Source organism: Ictalurus furcatus, chromosome 7, assembly GCF_023375685.1.
Source record: "Ictalurus furcatus strain D&B chromosome 7, Billie_1.0, whole genome shotgun sequence".
NCBI lineage: Eukaryota > Metazoa > Chordata > Actinopteri > Siluriformes > Ictaluridae > Ictalurus > Ictalurus furcatus.
Window position 1 is genome coordinate 9281823 of NC_071261.1, and position 21992 is coordinate 9303814.

Sequence of the window (21992 nt, forward strand, 5' to 3'; positions counted from 1 at the left end):
ACTGGTAAATGTGATCAGCTGCCAGAAGTAGAGATACACTGGGATGTAACACTCAAAATATTAGCTTAATGTTGTATTCCTATTAAGAAATGATTTGTAAAATGTAATGCCTCAATTAAATATGCAAATAACGGTCATTAAAAGGTGTCATTTTGATTATTCTGACATTAGTTCTTGGTTTGTATTTAGTGAATGGTTTGGGGTAAAGGTTATTTGTGTATGCTGTCATTCATAACTGACCATTTTTAGCTATTTTCAGCATAGATATCCCTTTTTTTTGGGGGGGGGGGGAGTAACATGTTTAATAAGAAAAATTACATTCATGCTGTAAATTGTTAGTGTTGTAATGTTGTCATAATGTGTATGCACAATAGTTTGTATTCACAGGTATTCTTGAGTTGAGCAAGGAGGATTGTTCACCAACTCTTTCACACACCTGTAACCCTCATATCACTGAGTCAGTGAGCTCTAGTTCTAGGCTGGCAATTACCATGGAAACAGGATGTGTCTGTGATTTCAGAGGAGCACATTTGGCATCAAGGACCAGTCATGGTAGAGTTTCTGCAAGCATGGATATTAACTCTATTTCTTATTTATGTGTCTATTTTTTTTTTTAAAGTGTTTACATTTGATAGCTTTCTATAGTCTTTCCACAGTCTATACTTATTCTAAAAAGACTTATTTCCCCCACTGTACAATTGTGTGCACATTTACATATTATTTTATACTTAATGATGAATTGTTACGTTTATATTTGTTCAGCTTACTTGTTTATATAAATTTGTAGATCCATCCCTTCAGTTTGAAATTGTGGGTCATAAGGAACTAATGCAATTTTTTCTGATACAGTCACCTGAACTCCACATAGTTCTTGGGTTTCCCTGGATAAAGTTGCATAACCCACATATTGACTGGTCCAGGGGGATAATTAAAGGGTGAGGTACTAACTGCAGTGTTTCTGCTTTCTTCTTGTGTCACTCCTCCAAGATACACCTAAGACAGCCTCGTTACAATATTCAGAAATTAAAACAAAATCTAAGATAAAAGAAAGGCAACCTGAGTGAACACTAATGATAATGTTATTTATGGAGGCAAAAAAGTTATCCAATACTAACTGGGTCTGTGTGGAAATGTATTTGCCCCTGTAGTTACTAATTCCCCAAATCTATGAAAGTGCATTGATAATGGGGTTCAGCTGGACTAGACACAACCAGGCCTGATTACTGCAAACCCTGTTCAATCAAATCATCACTTACACTGAACTTTTTCAACAGCATGAAGTTGGTTAAAAAGTCTTACCCAGTAACACACTATGGCAAAGATGGTACTGGAGGAATGGAGGTATTGGTTGGAGGTGGCTAAACATTTATTCCTCATCTCTACAGACCCCAGAAACTTTACCTACGCTCAGGAGGCCAAGAGATTAAATTCCCGCCAAGAACGCTGGGCTCTGTTTTTTTTAACCGGTTTGACTTTGTCCTCTCTTATCGCCCAGGTTCCAAGAATACGAATCCAGATGCACTCTCCAGGCAGTTTGATTCCCCAGAGGAGGAGTCCAGACCAGAACCCATTCTACCCACCTCCAGAATAGTAGCAGCCATCCAGCGTGGCATTGAGGCTGCCGTTAAAAAGGCCCAGCAGCAGCAATCTGATCCAGGTAATGGTCCACCTGGACGTCTCTTTGTGTATAACCGACTACGCTCTGATGTGTTGCAGTGGGCACATGATTCCCTTCCCTTGGGCCACCCTGTTGCTATAAATTCACACTATTTATAGCATAAATAGTATCTATAGAATAGAAATGTATATAATAAATTTCACACTTTGGTTTATAAAACTGCATTTGTCACCACTAAGTTTGTCTGACACAAGGAGCAAGAGTGAGTTTTAGAATTTTAATATGTAATTCAAAGCTAATCCCACTCTTCACTGTAAGTTTATCTACTCAAATTTTGACAATTTACTTTGGCCAAATTATTACAAATGCCAAATAATAATGAGTCTTTATTGGTCACATATACATTAGAGCAGGGGTTCCCAAACTTTTCCAGGGCAAGGCCCCCAAAATGGCATTAACATTTGACCGAGGCCCCCCCTTTTGCAAGATGTCTTTAATAAACACATTCAAAATACAGACTTCTGAATATATCCCCCCCCCCTTTTTTTTCTTTTTACTGATAATTACCTCTTTCATCTTTACATTACATTAGGAATTGATTGTGTGTGTATGGTTGTCTGAGAGTGAGAATCATGTATTTATTTATTTTTCACACCAAATTGTTGAGGCCCCCTGGTGGCCCCCAAGGGGGCCGCGGCCCCGGCCCCCACTGTGAAAACCACTGCATTAGAGCACAGTGAAATTCTTTTCTTCGCATGCCCCAGTATGTCAGGAAGTTGGGGTCAGAGAGCAAGGTCAGCCATGATACAGCGCCCCCTGGAGCAGAGACGGTTAAGGGCCTTGCTCAAGGGCCCAACAGTACAGCTTGGGCTTTAACCCCCGACCTTCCAATCAGTAACCCAGAGCCTTAACCGCTAAACCACCACTGCTGATACCACACAATGTTGATACCACACATTCATTAAATACACTTTTGAAATTTTTCATTAAAAGAGTTCAAGTTAATGACCAATAGGATTGTTTTAGGAGGGACCCCAAAACTTCAGACTAAATTTGAGCTTACTAACAATGCATGCTTGTCTTGCGTGAACATAAAACAACTGATATAAACATTTTAAATAAGTGTCTGTAATTTCTTGTTGTAAGAGGCATCATGGGTAAGATTTTTTTTTTTTAATGGATGATGTTGAAAAGTTCTGGAGAGAAATAAGCATATGGCAGAGTGGAATTGCATGCTACTTATTAGGACTAAGAGGTATTTGGAGTAAAAAAAAAAAAAAGAAACAAATAGTTGAAAGGGGTATTGTTTCCAAAGTCATCTCCCATTGCACTGGAGGATGATGAAGACTTTGGTAGAGCTGGAACAGCTTGGCAAGCATGACTGAAACCGTGTGTGAAATTCAGGGAAAAAAAACAAACAAACAAATAAATCAATAAGAAAAAAAACTTCAGAATAAAAAAAAATCAGAGATTGTTTTCACTGCGTCCTTCAACCCTATTAAATATTGCAAAAAAAAATCTATCTAGACCAGAAACCACTTGTTTATATGTCTCATGTGTCTTATTTATGTGTCTTATATACCATTCCAGCACTATACATTCAAAGATAATTGTCAGATGTTTGGTGTAAACTGGCCCATGGCGCTCTCTATAATACAATAGTCACATCAGAGCCTAGTGTTGTCATTTTGACGGAATAAAATCATGTATACCTGCAGTGGTTTCATCAGATTATAATAACCTTTCTATTAGCTAATGCCTGACACAAGTAGGTATATAAAGTATGTTGTGTATAAGTGTGGAAAATTGTAAAGGGAATTTGCACTTTTTTTAAATGAAAAATGTTGCAGGTAATTGACAGCAGTCCAGGGAGCGGGGGGTTGGGGGTTTGGGATTTATAAAAGGCTTCAGAAAATGACTGTGAATAAGTTCTGCCTCTGTGAAGGTCAACCCACTGAGCCCTACATCATGGCATTGTGGAGGGAAATAAACTTGTAGACAGTCAGATGGAGGCAGAGAGAGTAAGAATGAGAGGGTGCAGAAGAGACCGTAATACAAAACATCTCTCTTTTTTTTTTTTTATCAGTTCATTAGTGAGAAAAGCATGCATAATACATTATGTTTTAAAAATATTTATTTCATGTCTGAAAGGGTGTATTATTTGCAATCTGCATTCTCAAACTATTCCATTATTTAATGTTACACCTGCAACCCTGACCATAGGAAATGTTACGAATATTATAATATAGTTTGTCTGTTTAATATGGAGCATGTTCATGAAAACCCATATTTGCTGCCTCTTCGTTCATGAGTATTTCTTTTTTTCAGTCGACACGCGTAGCTCCATGCAACTTGTGCACCCCTAGAGGCAAGATGAAGCATAAAGAGGTAGGTCATACTATCTTTCAACAAACAGGATGTTATTCAACTTGTCTTGCATGCATACCTAAAACTAAAGATGTAAAAAATAAAGTTTAAATGAGTGATATTTAAATATTTTTGGAGTTTGTATTCATCTAAAAAGAATAGAAGTTAAGCAAAAAAAAGTGCCCATCATCACCAGCATGCACTAATGTATTATTTGACCCAAAATGTTCCACCTTTATTAAGATCTGAATGTGCAATAGTTAATATTTACACCATTTATGCAAATGAATTCACACTGTTTTAAATGGTTGTACATTCTGACTTGGTTAGTTCATTTATGGAATTTTGTGTTTTAAAAAAAAAGCAGTTTAAAAAAAACAATTACGTTTCTGGGTTTATGGATGTGTGTGATGTAGAAATTGAGAAAAGCTGCGAACAGAAGCATCAAACTGTGAATGAGTCAGCTCATCAGATTTTGCCTCCTGTCGGTCAGCACATTTATGGGCCTATTACAAATGATATCACGTTGCCTTGTCCACCTGTCCACTGACAGATCTTCTGACAGAAGCTAAGATCTGACAGAAACACACACACGCTGAATTGTCATCTCCACATCCCGTCAGACACGAACGATGTGAGGTGAATTTGATATTGTCTTTATTTAAATCAACAGTTTATGTGCTTGAACTTTTTGTCAAAGAGAGACTTCTGATAGATTTTGTTCTCCACAGATATACCCGTTCTTCCATTTCAGCTTCATTTTCTGTGTTTTTGTATTTGCATAACATACATCACTGACCATGTATATATCACTTAGCTGTTCCATTTCCAGCAATTTCCAAATAAATTCACAGAGTTTGACCCTTTCGATGTCTAGGATCTGTCAGGGTCCAGATTTGTACTGCTCACTCATGAAATTGCATGCTTCTCCCATTAGCGTAACTGTTGTTGGTGTATACTGTAGCTTATAGTAGTTTTTGAATAACATACTTTTAGCTGAATAATGGAATGATAAGATGGTACTTTAAAGTTAAAGGAAATAAGTGAAAGAATTGTGTTGGCCTGAGGCCCGTGTTCCCCAAGTTCCCCTTTAGATATGGAAACTTGCATAGACACTTATTCAAATGTGAAACTAAATAAGAAATGCTTCAACACCTGTTTCCTGTACAGTTCTAATTCTACCAGTCTCATTTTGTCGAACAGAAATCAAACTGACAGTATTTGGTCAAATCCTGACACACATCTTCTCTCTTACACTGTTTATTTAGTGTCTCTTATGAAGTCTGTTTCATCCAATATCCTTTAAACACACATGCAAGAGAATGCTATGGTGTAGAGAATTCCTAGATGTGGTTCATATCAGTGCAACTTCACTATACCATTACAGAAGTCTTTACAGTGAATGCACACACATAGTAAGGTACAGAAACATTACAGGGGACAATCATGATTAGATGATTTGCAACCCCCCCCCCCCCCCCCCCAACTTGCTACTCTTTTCCCATGATCGATTGGGAAATCAGAGACAAGAAACCTTTTCAAAGGCTTGTATCAATTTCGTATTCCTCTGTCCACTATCCTAGATTCCTAGTTGAAACCTATGACTTTCTGTCCATTTTGGCCATAGTTTAATTTATCTCTCTACAGTCTGCCAAACGATCTTGGCAATTTCGGGTGGATTCCCTGCATTTCTTCCAGTGTCAATCACCCAATCATGTCCATAACACGTATCATCTTCAGATAAAGAAGTCTGGCTTTGTCTGTGTATACTGTCAAAAATCATATTTCCATATATAAAGAGCAAGAGTGAAACTGTGCAAGAAGAAGAAGAAGTTATTATTAGTGTACAGATACATTTCAGAATATAATAGTATGAAGCTGGTAACCTAAGCAGATTGGGGTTGATTCCATTAGTTCTTAATTCTTGAGTTTACTGTGCAAAATAGGTCACAGGACATCTTAAAGAATAATTTGTGTGTTTGTATGATGGGAAAAAAAAGGATTATTAACAAAAAAGATAAATAAATTGCTTGCATGGGGCTCTAAGTCAGAAACAAATTCGAGTGGACAGTATAGGACAGCGACCGGGTCAATATGGTTTGTGTGGGTGCAGTCCACCAGGGAATGTCACGGCACAAATGGGGATATTTTGTATAGGCGTTTCCTTAGAAACACACAAAAGCTAAGTAGGTGTCTGTTTTGTCCAATGCATTTAGTTTTGAAACCACAGAAGACCTGGTGCTTTCGCCATCACCACGCCAACAGGGACACATGCCTACACACGCTCAATCAGATCAATACCACTGCAAACCAGTGTAATGAATGTGTGTATTTCAGTGCACTCAGACTATTTCATGTCATTTCACCTCTGTATAAGTAGTTACATAAAAGAAGCCAGACAAATTATTTACACATTATTACTGAAATTCTACAAACACATTGGTCTTGTTAGAAAGGGGTTTGTTAGATATCTTTCCCTCGCCCATTACGACATTGTCTTTAGCATGCATCTTAAAACTCATTCCTATACTTTAAGAGTTCAAGAGAGGTTTTTTTTAAATTATCCTCTTGAGACTAGAGGGATCAACGACTGCAGACCTCAGAAGCAGAATCTAGAAAGCCTCAACAATGCAGTGCAGTCAGGTTTAGGTGTTTATAAATGTAAACTGGAGCAATAAAACAAAACTATAACATTTGATTTGCTACATTCAAACAGGGCTTTAGGTCGGCCTCTAATCCATTGTTATATAATAGCTGAAGTAGCTTCATTACTTTACTCTGCTAATGGATTAACAGATCACCTACTTAGCATATTAGCTAGCTAACTAGTAGATTGCTATAGTTCAGAAAGTAAGTATTCTCCCTCAGTTATAATCATCTCTGTACTGTGACTTCATGAACTGAAGTCAGTAAGGGCATGTTAAAAACAATATTGGAATGCTTGTTGCTCAGCAATGTTTTAATGGACAGATAGGCACTTCGAATGCCATAGACATACAGTCTTGCAGATACAATTCAAGAGCTTCAGACAATGTTCAAACAAACATCAGAATGGGGAAGACATGTGATCTCTGTGATTGTGGCATGATTGTTGGTGCCAGGTGGGCTGATCTCTTGGGATTTTCATACACAACATTCTCTAGAGTTTACACAGAATGGTGCATAAAACAGAAAACATCCTGTGAGTGGAGGGTCTGCAGGCTGAAACACCTTGTTGATGAGAGTTCCGAGGAGACTGAGTCTGAGCTGACAGGAAGTGTATAGTAACTCAAATAAACACTCTTTACTACAACCGAGGTGAGCAGAAAAGCATCTCAGAATGCACAACACGTCAAACCTTGAGGTGAATGGGCTACAACAGCAGAAGAACACATCAGGTTCCAGTCTTGTCAGCTAAGAAGAAGAATCTGAGGCTATCATGGGCAAAGACTCACCCAAACTGGACAGTTGAAGACTGGAAAAATCTAATCTTCAACTCACCTATGAAAGGCACAATCATTGTGGTATTATTGTAGGATACTACTGTATATAAGGTAAAATTTTAAAAATTCACTTACAGTCCCCTGTAATTGAAATGGTGAGGCCAATTCATTTGGTTTTGCTATACACTGACAACATTTGTGTTTGAGATGAAAGGTGAATTTGAGACGTTTCAGCTGTCATTTCATGATATTTATATCTAGATGTGTTATACAACTTAGAACGTGTCACCTTTGGTGGTAGACCACCTAATTTGTAGGTAGGAGTATACTATAGGAAGTATAGGAATAGATAGTCAAAGTAAATTAAAGTAAATAATACATCCCTTGACACTGACATCACCAAACTGTTGCATTCTTATTTTGTGATGCTTTTCAGGAGGGGAAATGCATTGGATTAGCCAAGTCTAGTGATTGGCAGTCTTGGCCAGTCTAAAACCTTCCTATTTTTTCCCTTGTTGAGTTGGCAGTGTGTTTTGGGCCATTATCTTGCTGCATGAAGAAGATTCTGTTGCTACCATCATGAGCCACATCATCAATAAAGATCAGTGAGCCCATTCCAGAAGCAGCCCTGCAAGACCAAACCATGACACTAGCTCCACCATGATTGACTGATGAGCGTGTGTATTTTGAGCCATTAGCAGATCCTTTCTTTCTCCACACCTTGGCTTTTCGGTCACATTGGTAGAGGTTAATCTTGGTTCCAGACCTTTTGTGGTTCATCTCTTTGAATTCCAATCTGGTCTTCTTACTGCTAATGAGTGGTTTGCATCTTGTGTAATGGCTTCTGTATTTCTGCTCTCAAAGTCTTCTTCAAATGCTGGATTGTGATACCTTCACCCCTGCCCTGTGGAGGCTGTTGGTGATGTCACTGACTGATGTTTTTGGGTCTTTCTTCACAGCTCTTACAATGTTTCTACCAACAACTGTTGTTGTTTTCCTTGGCTGACCTGTTTGATGTCTGGTTGTTAGTACACCAGTGGTCATTTTCTTTTTCAGGACATTACAAATTGTTGTATTGGCTCTACCCAGTGCATGTGCAATGCCTTTGATTGATTTTCCCTCTTTTCTCAGCTTCAAAATAGCAACAAAAGCAGCCTTCACAGGGGACACTCCGACCAAAATTAGGCATTCACAGATATTTATTGTTTAAGCAATCAATCTAAGAGGACACACCTGGGCAACAAGAAAAACCTGTCATATTCCAATATTTTTGATCACTCGAAAAATGGGTGGGTTCTAACAAAAGCTGCCATGTTTTGAGTTGTGTAACACATCTGGATGTAAATATCAAGAAAGGAAAGCTAAAATTCATCTTTTGATCTTAAACCCAAATATAGTGTATAGCAAAAAAAATAAAAAATTCACCTTGCTGATCCAGTTCTTTCAGAAAGGATTGAATGTGTATATTCACTCACCAAACACTTTATTAGGAACAATACATGGATTCCACAAGATGTTGGAAACTTCCCTTTGACCAGTTTGAGATGGTTCATTGTCATGGATTCATGCTGTTGGTGCCAAATTGTTACCCTACCATCTGTGCGCCTCGGCAGAAATCCTTTAAAGCATCTGTTCATCTGGGCTATGATAGTTACCTCAGCAGAATCATCATACCAGGCTATGCTTTTCCAGTCTTCAACTATCCAGTTTTGGTGAGCCTGTGCCCACTGCAGACTCAGCTTTCTGTTCTTGGCTGACAGAAGTGGAACCCGACATGGTCTTCTGCTGTTGTAGCCCATCTGCCTCAAAGTTTTGATGTGTTGTGCATTCTGAGATGCTTTTCTGCTTACCACAAATGTACAGAATGGTTATCCTTTAATATTTCCTGTTCCATCACTCCATTCATGTTTCCTTCAATGATGGAAACATGATTGAACCATCAAACCTGACCATGACCAGCTGAGGGGATGACCAACTAAGACAACTAAGACTAGCTGACTGTCACAGACTGCTTTTTTCAGCAGAGCTGTAGTAGGTGAAACCAACTGATATTTAAAAAGTATATTTGAAACTCACAAAAATGGAATATCAGCTGTATCATCAGGTTTACGTTGTAGACACCAGCACATAACAAATTACATTCGTTAACATTTATAAAGGGGGCATATATACTAATTGCTTAATCATGGTTATAGTGTACAAAAAGGTATTCCTGAGTATAAGACAGAGTATATGTGTATGTGTACATATTACGCAGGACCAAACTGAATGATAGCTGGTCTCATGGTCTCACAGCTCTAATAATGAGATCAGTTATGTGCCAGGGGTCCATCAGATTGAGCCAAACACCATGAAGATGGATTATCTTCTCCTTCAACTGCATCATTAAACTTACTTTGCCATAAAGCCATCAAGTAATGACATAAAATATTTTTTTGCACATCAAATTATTTTGTGATGCCACTGTTTGATTGATGTATAAACCCCTGAAATAAGCATGTAGCAGATGGGTTTTGCAGGAGGCTGCTGCGCGAGGGGGTGATTTTGGGGACAGGCTGAAACTTTGATGGTTGATGAGGCATGTCTGTATTTTAGGTATGATGACCTTCTCATTCTCTCCCACACTAACAGTTTAATACAAGCAGGGATGCAAATTCACACTGGGGCTTGAGAAGCTACTCTCAAACCAGGGCAAAGTCAGGCAAATGGATGCCAGTGCAGCGTGAGACACCAAATGGGAGAATCTACCATGCTGTTTGTTCTGGCTGATGGTAAAGATGAGTTAAAGATACAGGACACCCCTATAACTGTTCAAATTTTCAACTCAAGGGTCACTCTTTCAGTTACTAATATGACAGTCGTGAGCTGGGCCAACACTAGTCTATTAAAGCCATCTGCCTATACAAGACAAAGCACATGTACAAAGTATTTCCACATCCATCAGTGAGCCCCTGCATTAGGAAGTCAATGCTTACAGTGTGTACAGTGTGTACTTAAGTTAGCATACAGACAAGCAGTGATTAACTCTAGATAGAGGAAGCAAATTAAGCAACAATAGGCAAGGTATTGTACAAAAATTATTTAATATCAATTCTGATTTCCATTTCTAAAAATAAATATTAAGTGGTTTATATTTCTAAAATTGTTCTTAGGTTCACAGACAGGCAGATTTGTCCATTACTCTTGTGTCTACCTGTTGATCTGCATCTGTAGTCTCAGTAAATGTGTCACGTGCACACTCCACACTATCTGTGGTAAAATAGCTGTGGTGCTGGAATTTGAGGACCTCATTTCCCCAGCTTGTCCAATCAGTCTGGAGACTTCGAGCAAACATTTCCAGACACTTAGCATTAGACCTAATGTATGGCTTCAACACAGCTGAAACAGAATAAAGAGGAAAAGTAGAGTATAAAATATAATAAGGTCCACTCTGAGTATACTATTAAATTGTTCTCAGCAATATGGAAAAGTAATTACATGAGCTCATTACATGAGCATCTTAATTAGTTATCAGTCATTAAAAAATGACTGTGATTAGCACCGTTACCATTTGAATGAAATATACTACAATGTAAAGTTGTTTTCTCAGTTCCAAATAATGTATTCTTGAATATCACTATGTGATTGTTTTGTGAAAATTGATGGGGGAAAAAACCCACTTCCATCCATCCATTTTCTGTACAACTTATCCTACACAGGGTCGCAGGCAGCCTGGAGTCTATCCCAGGGGACTAGGGGCACAAGGCGGGGGACACCCTGGACGGGGTGCCAACCCCTCACAGGGCACAATCGCACACACATTTACACACTACGGACAATTTGGAAATGCCAATTAATCTACAATGCATGTCTTTGGACTGGGGGAGGAAACCAAAGCATGGGGAGAACAAGCAAACTCCGTGCACACAGGGCGGAGGTGGGAATTGAACGCCCAACCCCAAAGGTGCAAAGCAAACATGCCAAGCACTAAGCCCCTGTGCCCACAAAAAACACTACCTGAGCTGATTCCAAGATTGAAATAGCCTACATATTGCCTCAGTTCCCTTTCTACACTGTATTACAAGGGCTGCACAATTAGTTTGAAAACATAATAACATAATACTAGTTATTATTATTTCTCTTAATATTCCAACTGTAATATTTATTATGAATAGAATTACAATTAAATGCTTATTTTGTGTTGCATATACTATATTCCCTGTATACAACAACTTAAACAAGTCATGCTGAAACTTGTGCTTTAAAATGATAGTAATTCTTTAAATTAACTTACCCATAACTATAATGTTATTTATTGCATTAATGTTACCAAACCATAAACGTCAGACTTAATAAACCATAAGTAAAGTAGTTGGCACATGCACTGATTCATATTTGTTTAAACGATAATGATACACATCAGCATTGACTAAAAATCCATAACTAAAAAGAAGTCCACGTTAATTAGTAAAAATAGGTGTCTGGATTTAAACATTAGAACATGCTATGAATATTGGTCATTTGAGGTGGTTATCATTTGCCTCATTTTGTTAATTTGTTAGTTGCTTATGGTGTGCATGGTTCATTCAGGTTAAATAATGTATTAAATAATATCACTTAGGGAACCTTAAAGCGGAGTCTTACCAAAATCATTTTATCATGTCCATCATAATGTTCTCTAGATATCATTAAATTGTAAAACGAGTAGTATTAAAAGGCAGATGAAGCATAACTTTCCCTTTTAAAAAATGCCTAATTTCTCCTAACTACACTGTCATAATAACGTATAAGGAAATTGGTTGGTAGGTTCTGAGCATCTTAGACAACTTGCTGCAGTTCTCATATTCTTTAATGATGCACAACAAATTTCTCTTTAGCATTACCTCTTTTCTGCAAAGACAAAGCCTGCACAAAATGAAATCTTTGGCGCAGGTTAGATTTACCAACATTTAACCAATTATACTTGTAAAAGAGTGAAGTGAATACACAGTCTGTTCAAGCATCTTTTCTGTCTGAAGGGCAAAATGTGAGCATTCATCTAATTCCAGACAAGATGGACACTGGAGCATAGATCTGTCACTCAAACTCTTCCCTATGCGATTTTGATACAAGTCTAGAATTTAAATAGTCTTTAAAGTGAGAAGTGAAATTCATGATGGGCAGTCACAGAGGTTATTAAGCCAACAGTGTCTGAGCAACATGGCAAGCTATGTACTTTTTGTTTTTGTACCTGATACTGATGGTTTATGTGAGAATAGAAGTCATTGCCACTTGCACTCACTTCACATACTGGTGTCATATGCTGTTTGATTGGCATTTGGTATTATGTGTAGACTTTGCAGATAGACAGTTGTGGATCAACATGACAGAGGTTCAGAATACCTGATAGAGCCGGCTTCTGAGAGTGCAGTGCTGAGGGAATGCTAATTATGAGCCGTTGATCTGGGATCTCACACGCTTCAGCTCTGAAACAAAAGGGACAGCATGTGAACAATTCGGTATAACTTAAAACATACTGTATACACAAAGACCACGCCTTTGGGGTGCCTATATTTGTGAATAAAACCGGCTGTTGTATAAACATTACCAGGCTGCAGTTCATTATTATCATGTGTACAAATGAATAATGAACAACCTACAAAGAGATTAGATGTTTGTTATAGACATCCAGTTAAAAAAAATTGTAGCAAAGGAAATATACCACCTAGTGTTCTAGTTACATACGTGTCAGCTGCTCTAAGAGAAAACAAGGATATTAAAAGAAGTCCCCCTTACCCTTAATAAATACAACAGCTGCCTCTGTGAAAGCTGACTTGAACCATTTTGGACCATTAAAATACTTCTACAAACCAATTTTCTCCTCGTGTCCATGTGGGGTTCCTCCTTACTGGTGAATGAGTGTGTGAATGAGTGTGTATGAATGTGCTCTGCGATCCAGTGTTCCAGATCCAACACAACCCTGACCAGGACAAAGCAGCTACTGGAGACAAATGAACGAACGAACGAACTTCTACAAAGCTTGAAAGTGGATGCTAATTAACAACAGCATCATGATGTTCATGTCTCTAAATCGTCCAAGTTTAGGCCATTACCCAGTTGTGCTGTAGCTGTTAGCAGAGAACCTTCCAAGTAATAACACTTCGTAAGGCTTCTTGTGTGGAGAATCCAGGGGGAAAACTACCTCCCCTTTCCGGGTCACCTACACACAGTTAAACACAAAATAATGGTTAGGACATGCTTTAGAAACACCTACTCAACTGGCAAAACAGCTACAACTATAAATCTCAGGTCCCATTGAAAATTGCAGACACTTACTACAAATATTAAGGTCATACACTACTCATTTGACATTTTATATACCATATACAGATATATACACTCACTGTCCAGCGCAATGCAACAAATCATGCAGATACAGGTCAAGAGCTTCAGTTAATGTTCACATCTAACATCAGAATTATGATGGCATGGTTGCTGGTACCAGAAGGGCTGGATTGAGTATCTCAGAAGGATATAAAAAGACATGATAGCCTCAGATTTCTGTTCTTGGCTGAAAGGATTGGAACCTGATATAGTCTTCTGTTGTAGCTCATCCACCTCAAATTTTGAAGTGTTGTGCATTATGAGATGCTTTTCTGCTCACAATGATTCTAAGGGTGTTTATTTGAGTTACTATACAGTTGTGCCCAAAAGTTTGCATACCCCTTGCAGAATCTGCTAAATCTTAATACTGTTAACAAAATAAGAGGGATCATAAAAATCCCTTTCTTTTTATGTAGTACTGTCCGGAATAAGCTAACCCTACTCAAACCCCCCCATTCTGATGTTTGATGTGAACATTACCTGAAGCTTTTTTACCTGCATGATTGTTTTGTATTGTGCTGCAGCCACATGATTGGCTGATTAGATAACTGCATGAATGTGCAGATGTAGAGGTGTTCTTCATAAAGTGGACAGTGAATGTGCATGTACACATACAGTAGAAAGAGATTAATAAACGTATAAAAATGTTGTAGCTCATGTCGAGAGTGTGTTTTGTGTGCATGATCGCTTGAGTACCTTCACCCAGAGCCACTCTGCAAGCAGCTTCACTCCCCAGTGAGGATAAAGTTCCTCCTTGACGAACCGGAGATGGCGGGGACGGTTGGTTACCCAAATAACAACCACACATCCTGCTGCACTCAACACTGGCACAGGAAGTTGTTTGAGCTGAGAGGATGGCAGAAAACTGTACCTGTAAATCAATGAATAGTGGGCATGATTGTCTTCTTTTGTTCATATTAAATTAAATGCAATACTATATATTGCAAAGATTGGACAGGGAAAGGTAGAATATTGAGTAAATACAGTGACAGCTACATTGGAAATGCATGTGCACCAAGATGACGTTGTTACCCATGCAAAGGTGAGGAAAAAAAAGGTACTTTTTTGAGATGAAGTTGGGCTGGGAATTTCTGTTCAACACATCTGCTATATAAAACACAGCTAAACAAAGGTATGTCCAAGTCCGTTCAGGCTGCTGAACTGTACGCTGGACGATTGTACATTATCGACTCTCAACTGCCTAGTCTAAACATTCACTAGGTAGTAGCCAACAGTATATGTGAAATGTGATTAACTTAATTTTGCTTGAGACTATGTTGTGATTAATGTTGTGCTGACATTATCTAAGGTCACAAGCTGCTGCTGTGCAGTGATTAGTAGATCAGAATACTTGTGTGCATTTGGAATCATATGTATAGGCATAATGCAAAGCAACCATTGTGTAACCTTAATAAATACTTGAAATTATTGCAAGCTAGAGTACTGAATTTTTTTAACACAATGTAATTATTATTTGACAATTCAAAAATCTGTGCGAGTTTCTTTAAGGAGCTTGTATTGTTTCTCATATGGACAGCATATTCTATTGTACGTACATACACGTAGCATAACATGTTAAACTTACCTACTGCTTCTTTTCACAGATTTATTTTCCCAGGGTGGATCAAGAACTATTAGGTCATATTTGTCTTCGCCTAGGAAAGAAAATAATGCATAATTTAAAAACTGTTTCAAATCTACATAGGCTAGTCTTGCTCTGTTACTCCATCAGGACTGTTTATTAAAGCTTGTGGCCAGCTAACTGTATATAAAAGCATATGCGCATCAGGATTGTTTATTAAAAGCTTGTGGCCAGCTAACTGTATATAAAAGCATATGAGCAGTGAGCTGTGGATTGAGCTTCAGAGAAGAGACAGACAAACTGGCTAGATAACAGGAAATGAACATGGACAGGATGGGGATCGTGAACAGCTGGAGTAGCAGCTGCTTGGTTTAAATGATAAATCTTAGCACTTATCTTAGCTACAGATTTTTACTCTAAGACAATTTACTAACTTGGATAGTGAGCCAAACTGAAACAAACATCTGGAAGTCAGAGTTGGTGTTTTTTTTAAATTATCATATTACATAAATTGCACTATTTATACTACATGCAATCTCAAACCTGTGCTATATATTCCCCCCACACATGAGCAACTCTCCCCTTATGTTGTCTCAGCACTTTGCTTCCTATAGGAGCATGTTACTGTAGCACGATAATTTCACAGTTCTCATATAATACGTATTCTGAAAACATATGACAATAAAGCTTACATGATTTGATTTGCGGGATTTTAACCTAATAATCTAGCTGCAGAGGGGAGATTTTAATAGATAGGTAAGAGCTGAGGCTACTCACAAATCTACATTGAACTTACTGCGGATAAGGGGTTGTAAACGTGTGATGTCAGACAACAAGAAACGGCTGCGAGGAGGCAGGAAATACGTCTCCCCCATTAGCGTTACCTCGCGGGCAATGTCATCTGGGTTTTCTGTGAGGCATGAGAACAGGTCAAGGTGTGCATCCATATCTGGATGGCCATTAACAGCCTGCACATGTGGGGCATCAGAATTCTCCATTTTAGGCAGCTGCTTGGCCATGTCACATAGTGCAGCCATCTGGCATTCATGACCAGGCATTTGTTTAGCTGGCACTGTATGTAAATCTTCTGTCAGATAACCACAGTGATGCCCAGTTTCCAGAAGAGACCGAGTGCCCTCCAGAACCAACCACCTGACCTGTTGTACAGAGACAAAGCGAAAGAGGGCAGCAGTGTCCAAAACATTAGGGTTACTGAATCGATAGAATTTCACAGGTAACAGCATTTTTGAAAACAGCTTGAGATCTGTCATCAATAAAAGTCACCTTTTTATGGTATACTTCAGCATCTAACTCCCCTTGATTCATCTCACTTCGTTTACGCTTCCTTTTCTAAAAGAGAAATATATTACATCACAAAAAGGTCATGAAAACGTACCTAGTACTGCAGACATGCTTTGCCGTATATATATAGTTCCTTCGATAAATCGTTAGACTAGACCGATTATCCAAATCTAATTAAGTTAAATTTCCAGACAACAATGATCAGTTTCCAGAACATTCTGGGATCGTTTGTTTTTGGTTCCCCAAATGTTCTGTGAACACATTATAACACTATCTGTAATTTCTGTTTCTCTAAATGGGCGGTTACTTTTCAGTTGTCACATAACCATATGAGAACACAGTGTTTTAAAGTTCCCAGAACGTTTCAGGAACAATCCTGCTGGAATAAAAACTCAGAGAATGTGTAATGTTTTAATGGTTATAATGGGAATTGTATTGGTTTTAATGGAAACTGTAATGGTCCCATGTGGGTCTCTAATTCTCTTGGTGGAATGTTATGTTTAGGGGTTACCATTAAGGACCAGTAATAGTTTGTAATGGTTTTTGTAGTGGACAATGTGTTTTGTTTTTCCAGCAGGGAACACTAACTTTATGTTAAACCAAAACAGAGCACAATGAAATGGTTCCTAATAAATAACCTAAGGGGAACCAAATGCTAACGTTAGATAAACCTTTTTTGTGTGTTTATTGGGTTTGTATGGTTTCCTCTATTAATTTACTGTACCTTTCGTGTCTTTAGCTCGATTTTGTTATCCTCAGCCGCATGGCTCTCTGTGTTTGGTACAGCACCCATCATACAAGCACTCCTGGACTTACTCACTATATGAGGCTTCAGTATATCAAAGTACTGCTTCTTGAAACAGCACCGGAAGTAACCCTTGTTTAAGCTGTAGCACCGCCGAAATCCTTCGTTAATGAAAGAACATGCGTCCAACAGCCAACCACGCTCGTTTGATAGCAGGACAGACATCTCTAGATCGCGATTAGATAAAAACGTAAACATTAAAATGACGTCAGAACTGTTTTCTAGTGTCGCGCTTTAGCATCATGCTACACCTGAAGCGCGAGTGCTGAGGATGTGTACATAAGCACTTGCACCACTTCCGGTATAGATGATTTGGAAATCCGAGGTCTGAAAACTGCAGTAAATGTATCCCCAGATTCACACAGCTTTAAAGGAAACTGGTGTTAATCTCCCTTTTTTCTATTTAATTTTAGTATTATTATTATCACTATTATTATTTTATTTATTTATTTATTTATTTATTTATTACTATTATTTATTTATTTATTTTCCTGCCAATCTACTGCCCACACTCCAGTCCAGTAGGTGGCGGTAATGCACCTTTAGTGGTTTGCCAACCGCCATTAAAAACAACAAGAAGAAGAAGAAAGAAAAAGAAGAAGAATCTCCCACGATACGATACAAAAAAAACAATACAGTGAAAGAAAGTAAAGATTTCATACATATTGCCCTGCTGGGGAAAAAAAAACCCAATATTAACCATGACAGAAACTCTAATGGATTTCAGTACAAATACCATTAAAACCATTACCATTATTGGTCCTTAATGGTATCCACTAAACATAACATGCCACGAATAGAAGGCAACAAATTACCAGTAGAGACCCATAGGGACCATTATAGTTCCAAAAAAACCCCAACCAACCCCAATACAATTCCCATTATAACCATTAAAACTATTACAAATTCTATGAGGGTTTCTATTGTTTGTTTTGTTTTGTTTTGTTTCAGCAGGGGATTTCACTTCTGGTCAGATATCATTAGGCTTGATTGATACAATTCAGATCCAATCCAGTTCAGTTCAGTTCAATTTAACATCCTATTTGGGGGGAATGTGAGTTGCAGGCACTGCCTCACAGTTCCAGGGTCTCCAGTTTGATCCTGAGCGCAGATTACTGTCCATGGGGAGTTTCACATGCTCTCCCCATTGTTTGTACAAGCCTCCTCACACTTTTCAGTAGATACAGTAGATTGGCTATGTGAAATTGCCCCTTGGTGTCAATGTGTGTCCATGGTGTCCTGCAACGGACTGGCATCACTGCCACGGTGTATTGCCGGCTCACACACAGTGTTCCCAGGATAGGCTCTGGGTCCACTGTGACCCTGACCAGGATAAAACAGTTGCTGAAGATGAATGAGTGATGTATTCTAGTTTTGAATCTGTAAGTAACAATTAAAGAATGTTTCTTTACTGTCTTTATTTTGTCTGGTACAACGTTAATTATTTGCCGTACATTAAATTTCTCTCCAAATTCTATATTTTTTTTCCCATACAACAAGGGTCTTAGATTTCTCTAAAATGCTGCTTTCAACCAATTAGGTAGGAAAAAAAAACACTGCTAATGCCAGTGTGAGAGAACCATGTGCCAGATATAAGTCAATGTGAGTTTTTAACTGTTTTCCTTTTCGAGTCCCACCCAATCTAGGCTTGTAAACTGATGTGACCATATCAGAGACGGCTGAATAGTGTTTCTGATTAAAAAAAAATCAAACATTTATTTACAACCATAACAAATATACTCAATCAGCCAAAATATGTTTGAGGTCCATTCACATCTTTAGTTTTGCACAGAATTAATAAAGCTAATGGAGCTAACAAGTAATTGGCACTTAGCCACCAATTTAGCTTTGTAAACCTGTCATCACACAATTTCCTCAAAGTTCCTGCTGAAAAATCCAGCTTGGCCTGATCAGGTACCAGCTGACAAGCTGTTAGCTTGTCAGACCAAGCTGAATTTGCTTGACTAAGAAATATAGCCTAGGCCAGGTCACGCATTAGGTCAGCCTATAAACTCATTCATTAAAATAGCTGAAGTTTCCATCCCTCCATCCATCTTCTATACTGCTTATCCTACAGGGTCGCAGTGAACCTGGTGTCTATCCCAGGGAGCATAGGGCACAGGGCGGGGTACACCCTGGACAGGGTGCCAATCTATCACATGGGCACAATCACATACACATTCACACACCCATTCATACACTACAGATACTTTGGACATGCCAATCTTTGGACTAGGGGAGGAAATCGGAGTACCTGGAGGAAACCCCCTGCAGAACACAGAATAGCCTAATAGCAGAATTAATAGCGCCCTAATAGAGTATTGAGAAAATTAAATCACAAATCAAACTGAAACAATTTGAACTTCTGCCTTAATCTATTTGAGTCAGTGTAGACTCCAGCTTTAAGAGAGCTGTCTAACTAGCATGTGTGGCAAAACAGATTGGAATTTAAAAATATTTATCATTATCATTATTTTTTTTTTTAAACAAAATAAATAATGTGCTTTTTAACTAGTACACTCGACATCCAAAAACTAGGAGACTACTTTGAGTCACTGATTTGAATGCATAATGAGCTACATTCAAAACAAAGTTGGGCGAGGGCTTTTATTTTGACTATTGCTGGCAGGACACAACTCACAATTTCCTACTGCTGAAACCTACCTTCGCGCTTCTCTTGCTTCTCCACGACGTTGCTTGTGTTGCCAGGTGCTGGGTTTTCACTCTGAAATTGGGTATTTTTAAAATGCAGCTGCTGGTTACTATTTTGTCTTTGGGTTTTGCTTCAGAAGTTCAGTACATCACTTTGTGAATAGAAAGGGGATTGGGGAAAAAAAGAAAACCTTTCGTATCATACAACATTTTACGTATAGAAGTAATATCCATTACTATTTTTACGTATGTATAAATTTGTGAGTGCATTTTTTTTTTTTTTGTAGAATTGCAAGACTGCCAAATGATTGTGGAATTGGTGGCAATTTCACCATTTGTGCAGCCATAAATAATCGTGGGGTTCTCCATCGTCATGCAACCCTGGGGCCATATAACAGTGAACATCTGCTTACATTTCCGGGTGGTCTTCCAGATGTTTTGTTTGAGCGTGAGCAGCAGAATCATCAGCAAGCAGTGCAGCCTGTCCATGTTGTGGTTTGGGACAATGTCAGCTTTCACCGTGGTGTACGGATAGGAATGGTTCAACATCAACCAGCAATTCATAAATCTTTGCCTTCCACCATACAGCCCTTTCCTCAAGCCAGTAGAAGTGTTTTCTCTGTGTGGTGGTGGAAGGTCTATGACCAAAACCCATATACCAGGGAAAATCTCTTACCGGCAGTGGAATTGGCCTGTGGTGACATAGGATATAGGTGTTGTCAAGGCTGGGTCCAGCACAGCAGAGGGTATTTCCCCCTTTGCCTGGCAAGGGACAGCATTGCCTGTGAAGTGGACGAAGTCCTCTGGCCAGACCCAACACAAAGATATGATGCTGCAGCAGAATGATTGTCTCATATCTCTCATCGAGTTTGATTTTGTGTTTGCACAATATTTTTGAGTGTACTATAATGTGCTTTTCATTTAGAGATTGTTTTCTCTGGGCTTTTGCCATTGGGATACTATATTTTTACAGTATACAAGTGTAGAAATATACAAATATGCTGTATTATTTGCAGTAGGCCTACTTACAGTATACAATATACTCACTATTGTGTGTTTTTTAACTGCAAAATGCCTGTATTATATACAATAAACATTTATTTCTGTAACCACATGTCCTGGATGCTGTGTTCTCCATGTATTTATTTATTTTGATGTCGTGTCTATTGAATGCTCTGAAGTGTTTATATATTGTCTGACTGTGTCTATGATCTGAATGCATTGTTTGATTTTGAGCACAGAGGAAATGGTTTTGAGGCGATCGTTTGATATTGCCAGAAGAGTCAGGGGTTTTGTGAATGCAGTTTTTGAGGATGGTTTTGTGTTTGAGACTTCAAGAAATGTGTCTTAGCAATTTAGAAACATGGTAATGCTCTCCTTCTAATACCTCATCATTTATATAGCAGCAGCTATGTCACAGGGACTTGTATGGTGGATGGTCTACATAATCAAAGGCTAATAATAAACAGAGAAAAATGTGATGTTATTTAACAAAGAAAAAGTAGAACCATTGATATGGAGAAGTTTTGTGTAATAAGACATATTTAACATTTGTGGAAGGAGTCTTGCACATAGCCTATTAACAGTCTGTACGTTTTCTGCCAGTCGTCAGTACTGCACCTGACTTGTCTCAAAAAATGCAACACAACATTGAATCTAGCTATCCATCCATCCATCCATTTATTTATTTTATTTTATTTATTTTATTTGTATAGCGCTTTTTACAATAGACATTGTCTCAAAGCAGCTTTACAGAAATATCAACATGGTATACAGATATTAAAGGTGCAAATTTATCCCAACTGAGCAAGCCACTGAGTGGCGACGGTGGCAAGGAAAAACTCCCTAAGATGTTTTAAGAGGAAGAAACCTTACCATCCATCCATCTTCTATACCGCCTAT

At 38.4% G+C, this 21992-nt stretch overlaps 1 protein-coding gene across 2 annotated transcripts; it reads right to left on the reverse strand.

The window, feature by feature from the left end:
* Positions 1-3372: 3372 nt before the first annotated feature.
* Positions 3373-18519, reverse strand: mettl4 (methyltransferase 4, N6-adenosine). Of its 2 annotated transcripts, none has more exons than XM_053628280.1 (8): positions 17358-18519; positions 16616-16681; positions 16128-16488; positions 15335-15404; positions 14446-14620; positions 13479-13585; positions 12769-12851; positions 3373-3980 (listed from the first exon to the last, which is right to left on the reverse strand). In XM_053628280.1, exons 1-8 carry the CDS (start codon positions 17634-17636, stop codon positions 3943-3945), a joined length of 1179 nt encoding a protein of 392 aa, XP_053484255.1. In that variant the 5' UTR covers positions 17637-18519; the 3' UTR covers positions 3373-3942. The 2 variants fall into 2 exon arrangements, with proteins under 2 accessions (XP_053484255.1, XP_053484254.1); XM_053628279.1 differs by lacking the exon at positions 3373-3980 and adding an exon at positions 10472-10785.
* Between the last annotated feature and the right edge of the window lie 3473 nt (positions 18520-21992).

Coding starts and splice junctions, on each gene's coding strand:
- mettl4 (XM_053628279.1), bottom strand. CDS start 17,636: ATGTTTACGTTTTTATCTAATCGCGATCTAGAGATGTCTGTCCTGCTA. Junction 15,405..16,127: donor TTTACAACCCCTTATCCGCA/GTAAGTTCAATG, acceptor TTTCTTTCCTAG/GCGAAGACAAATATGACCTA. Junction 10,786..12,768: donor TCAGAAGCCGGCTCTATCAG/GTATTCTGAACC, acceptor ATTCTGTTTCAG/CTGTGTTGAAGCCATACATT.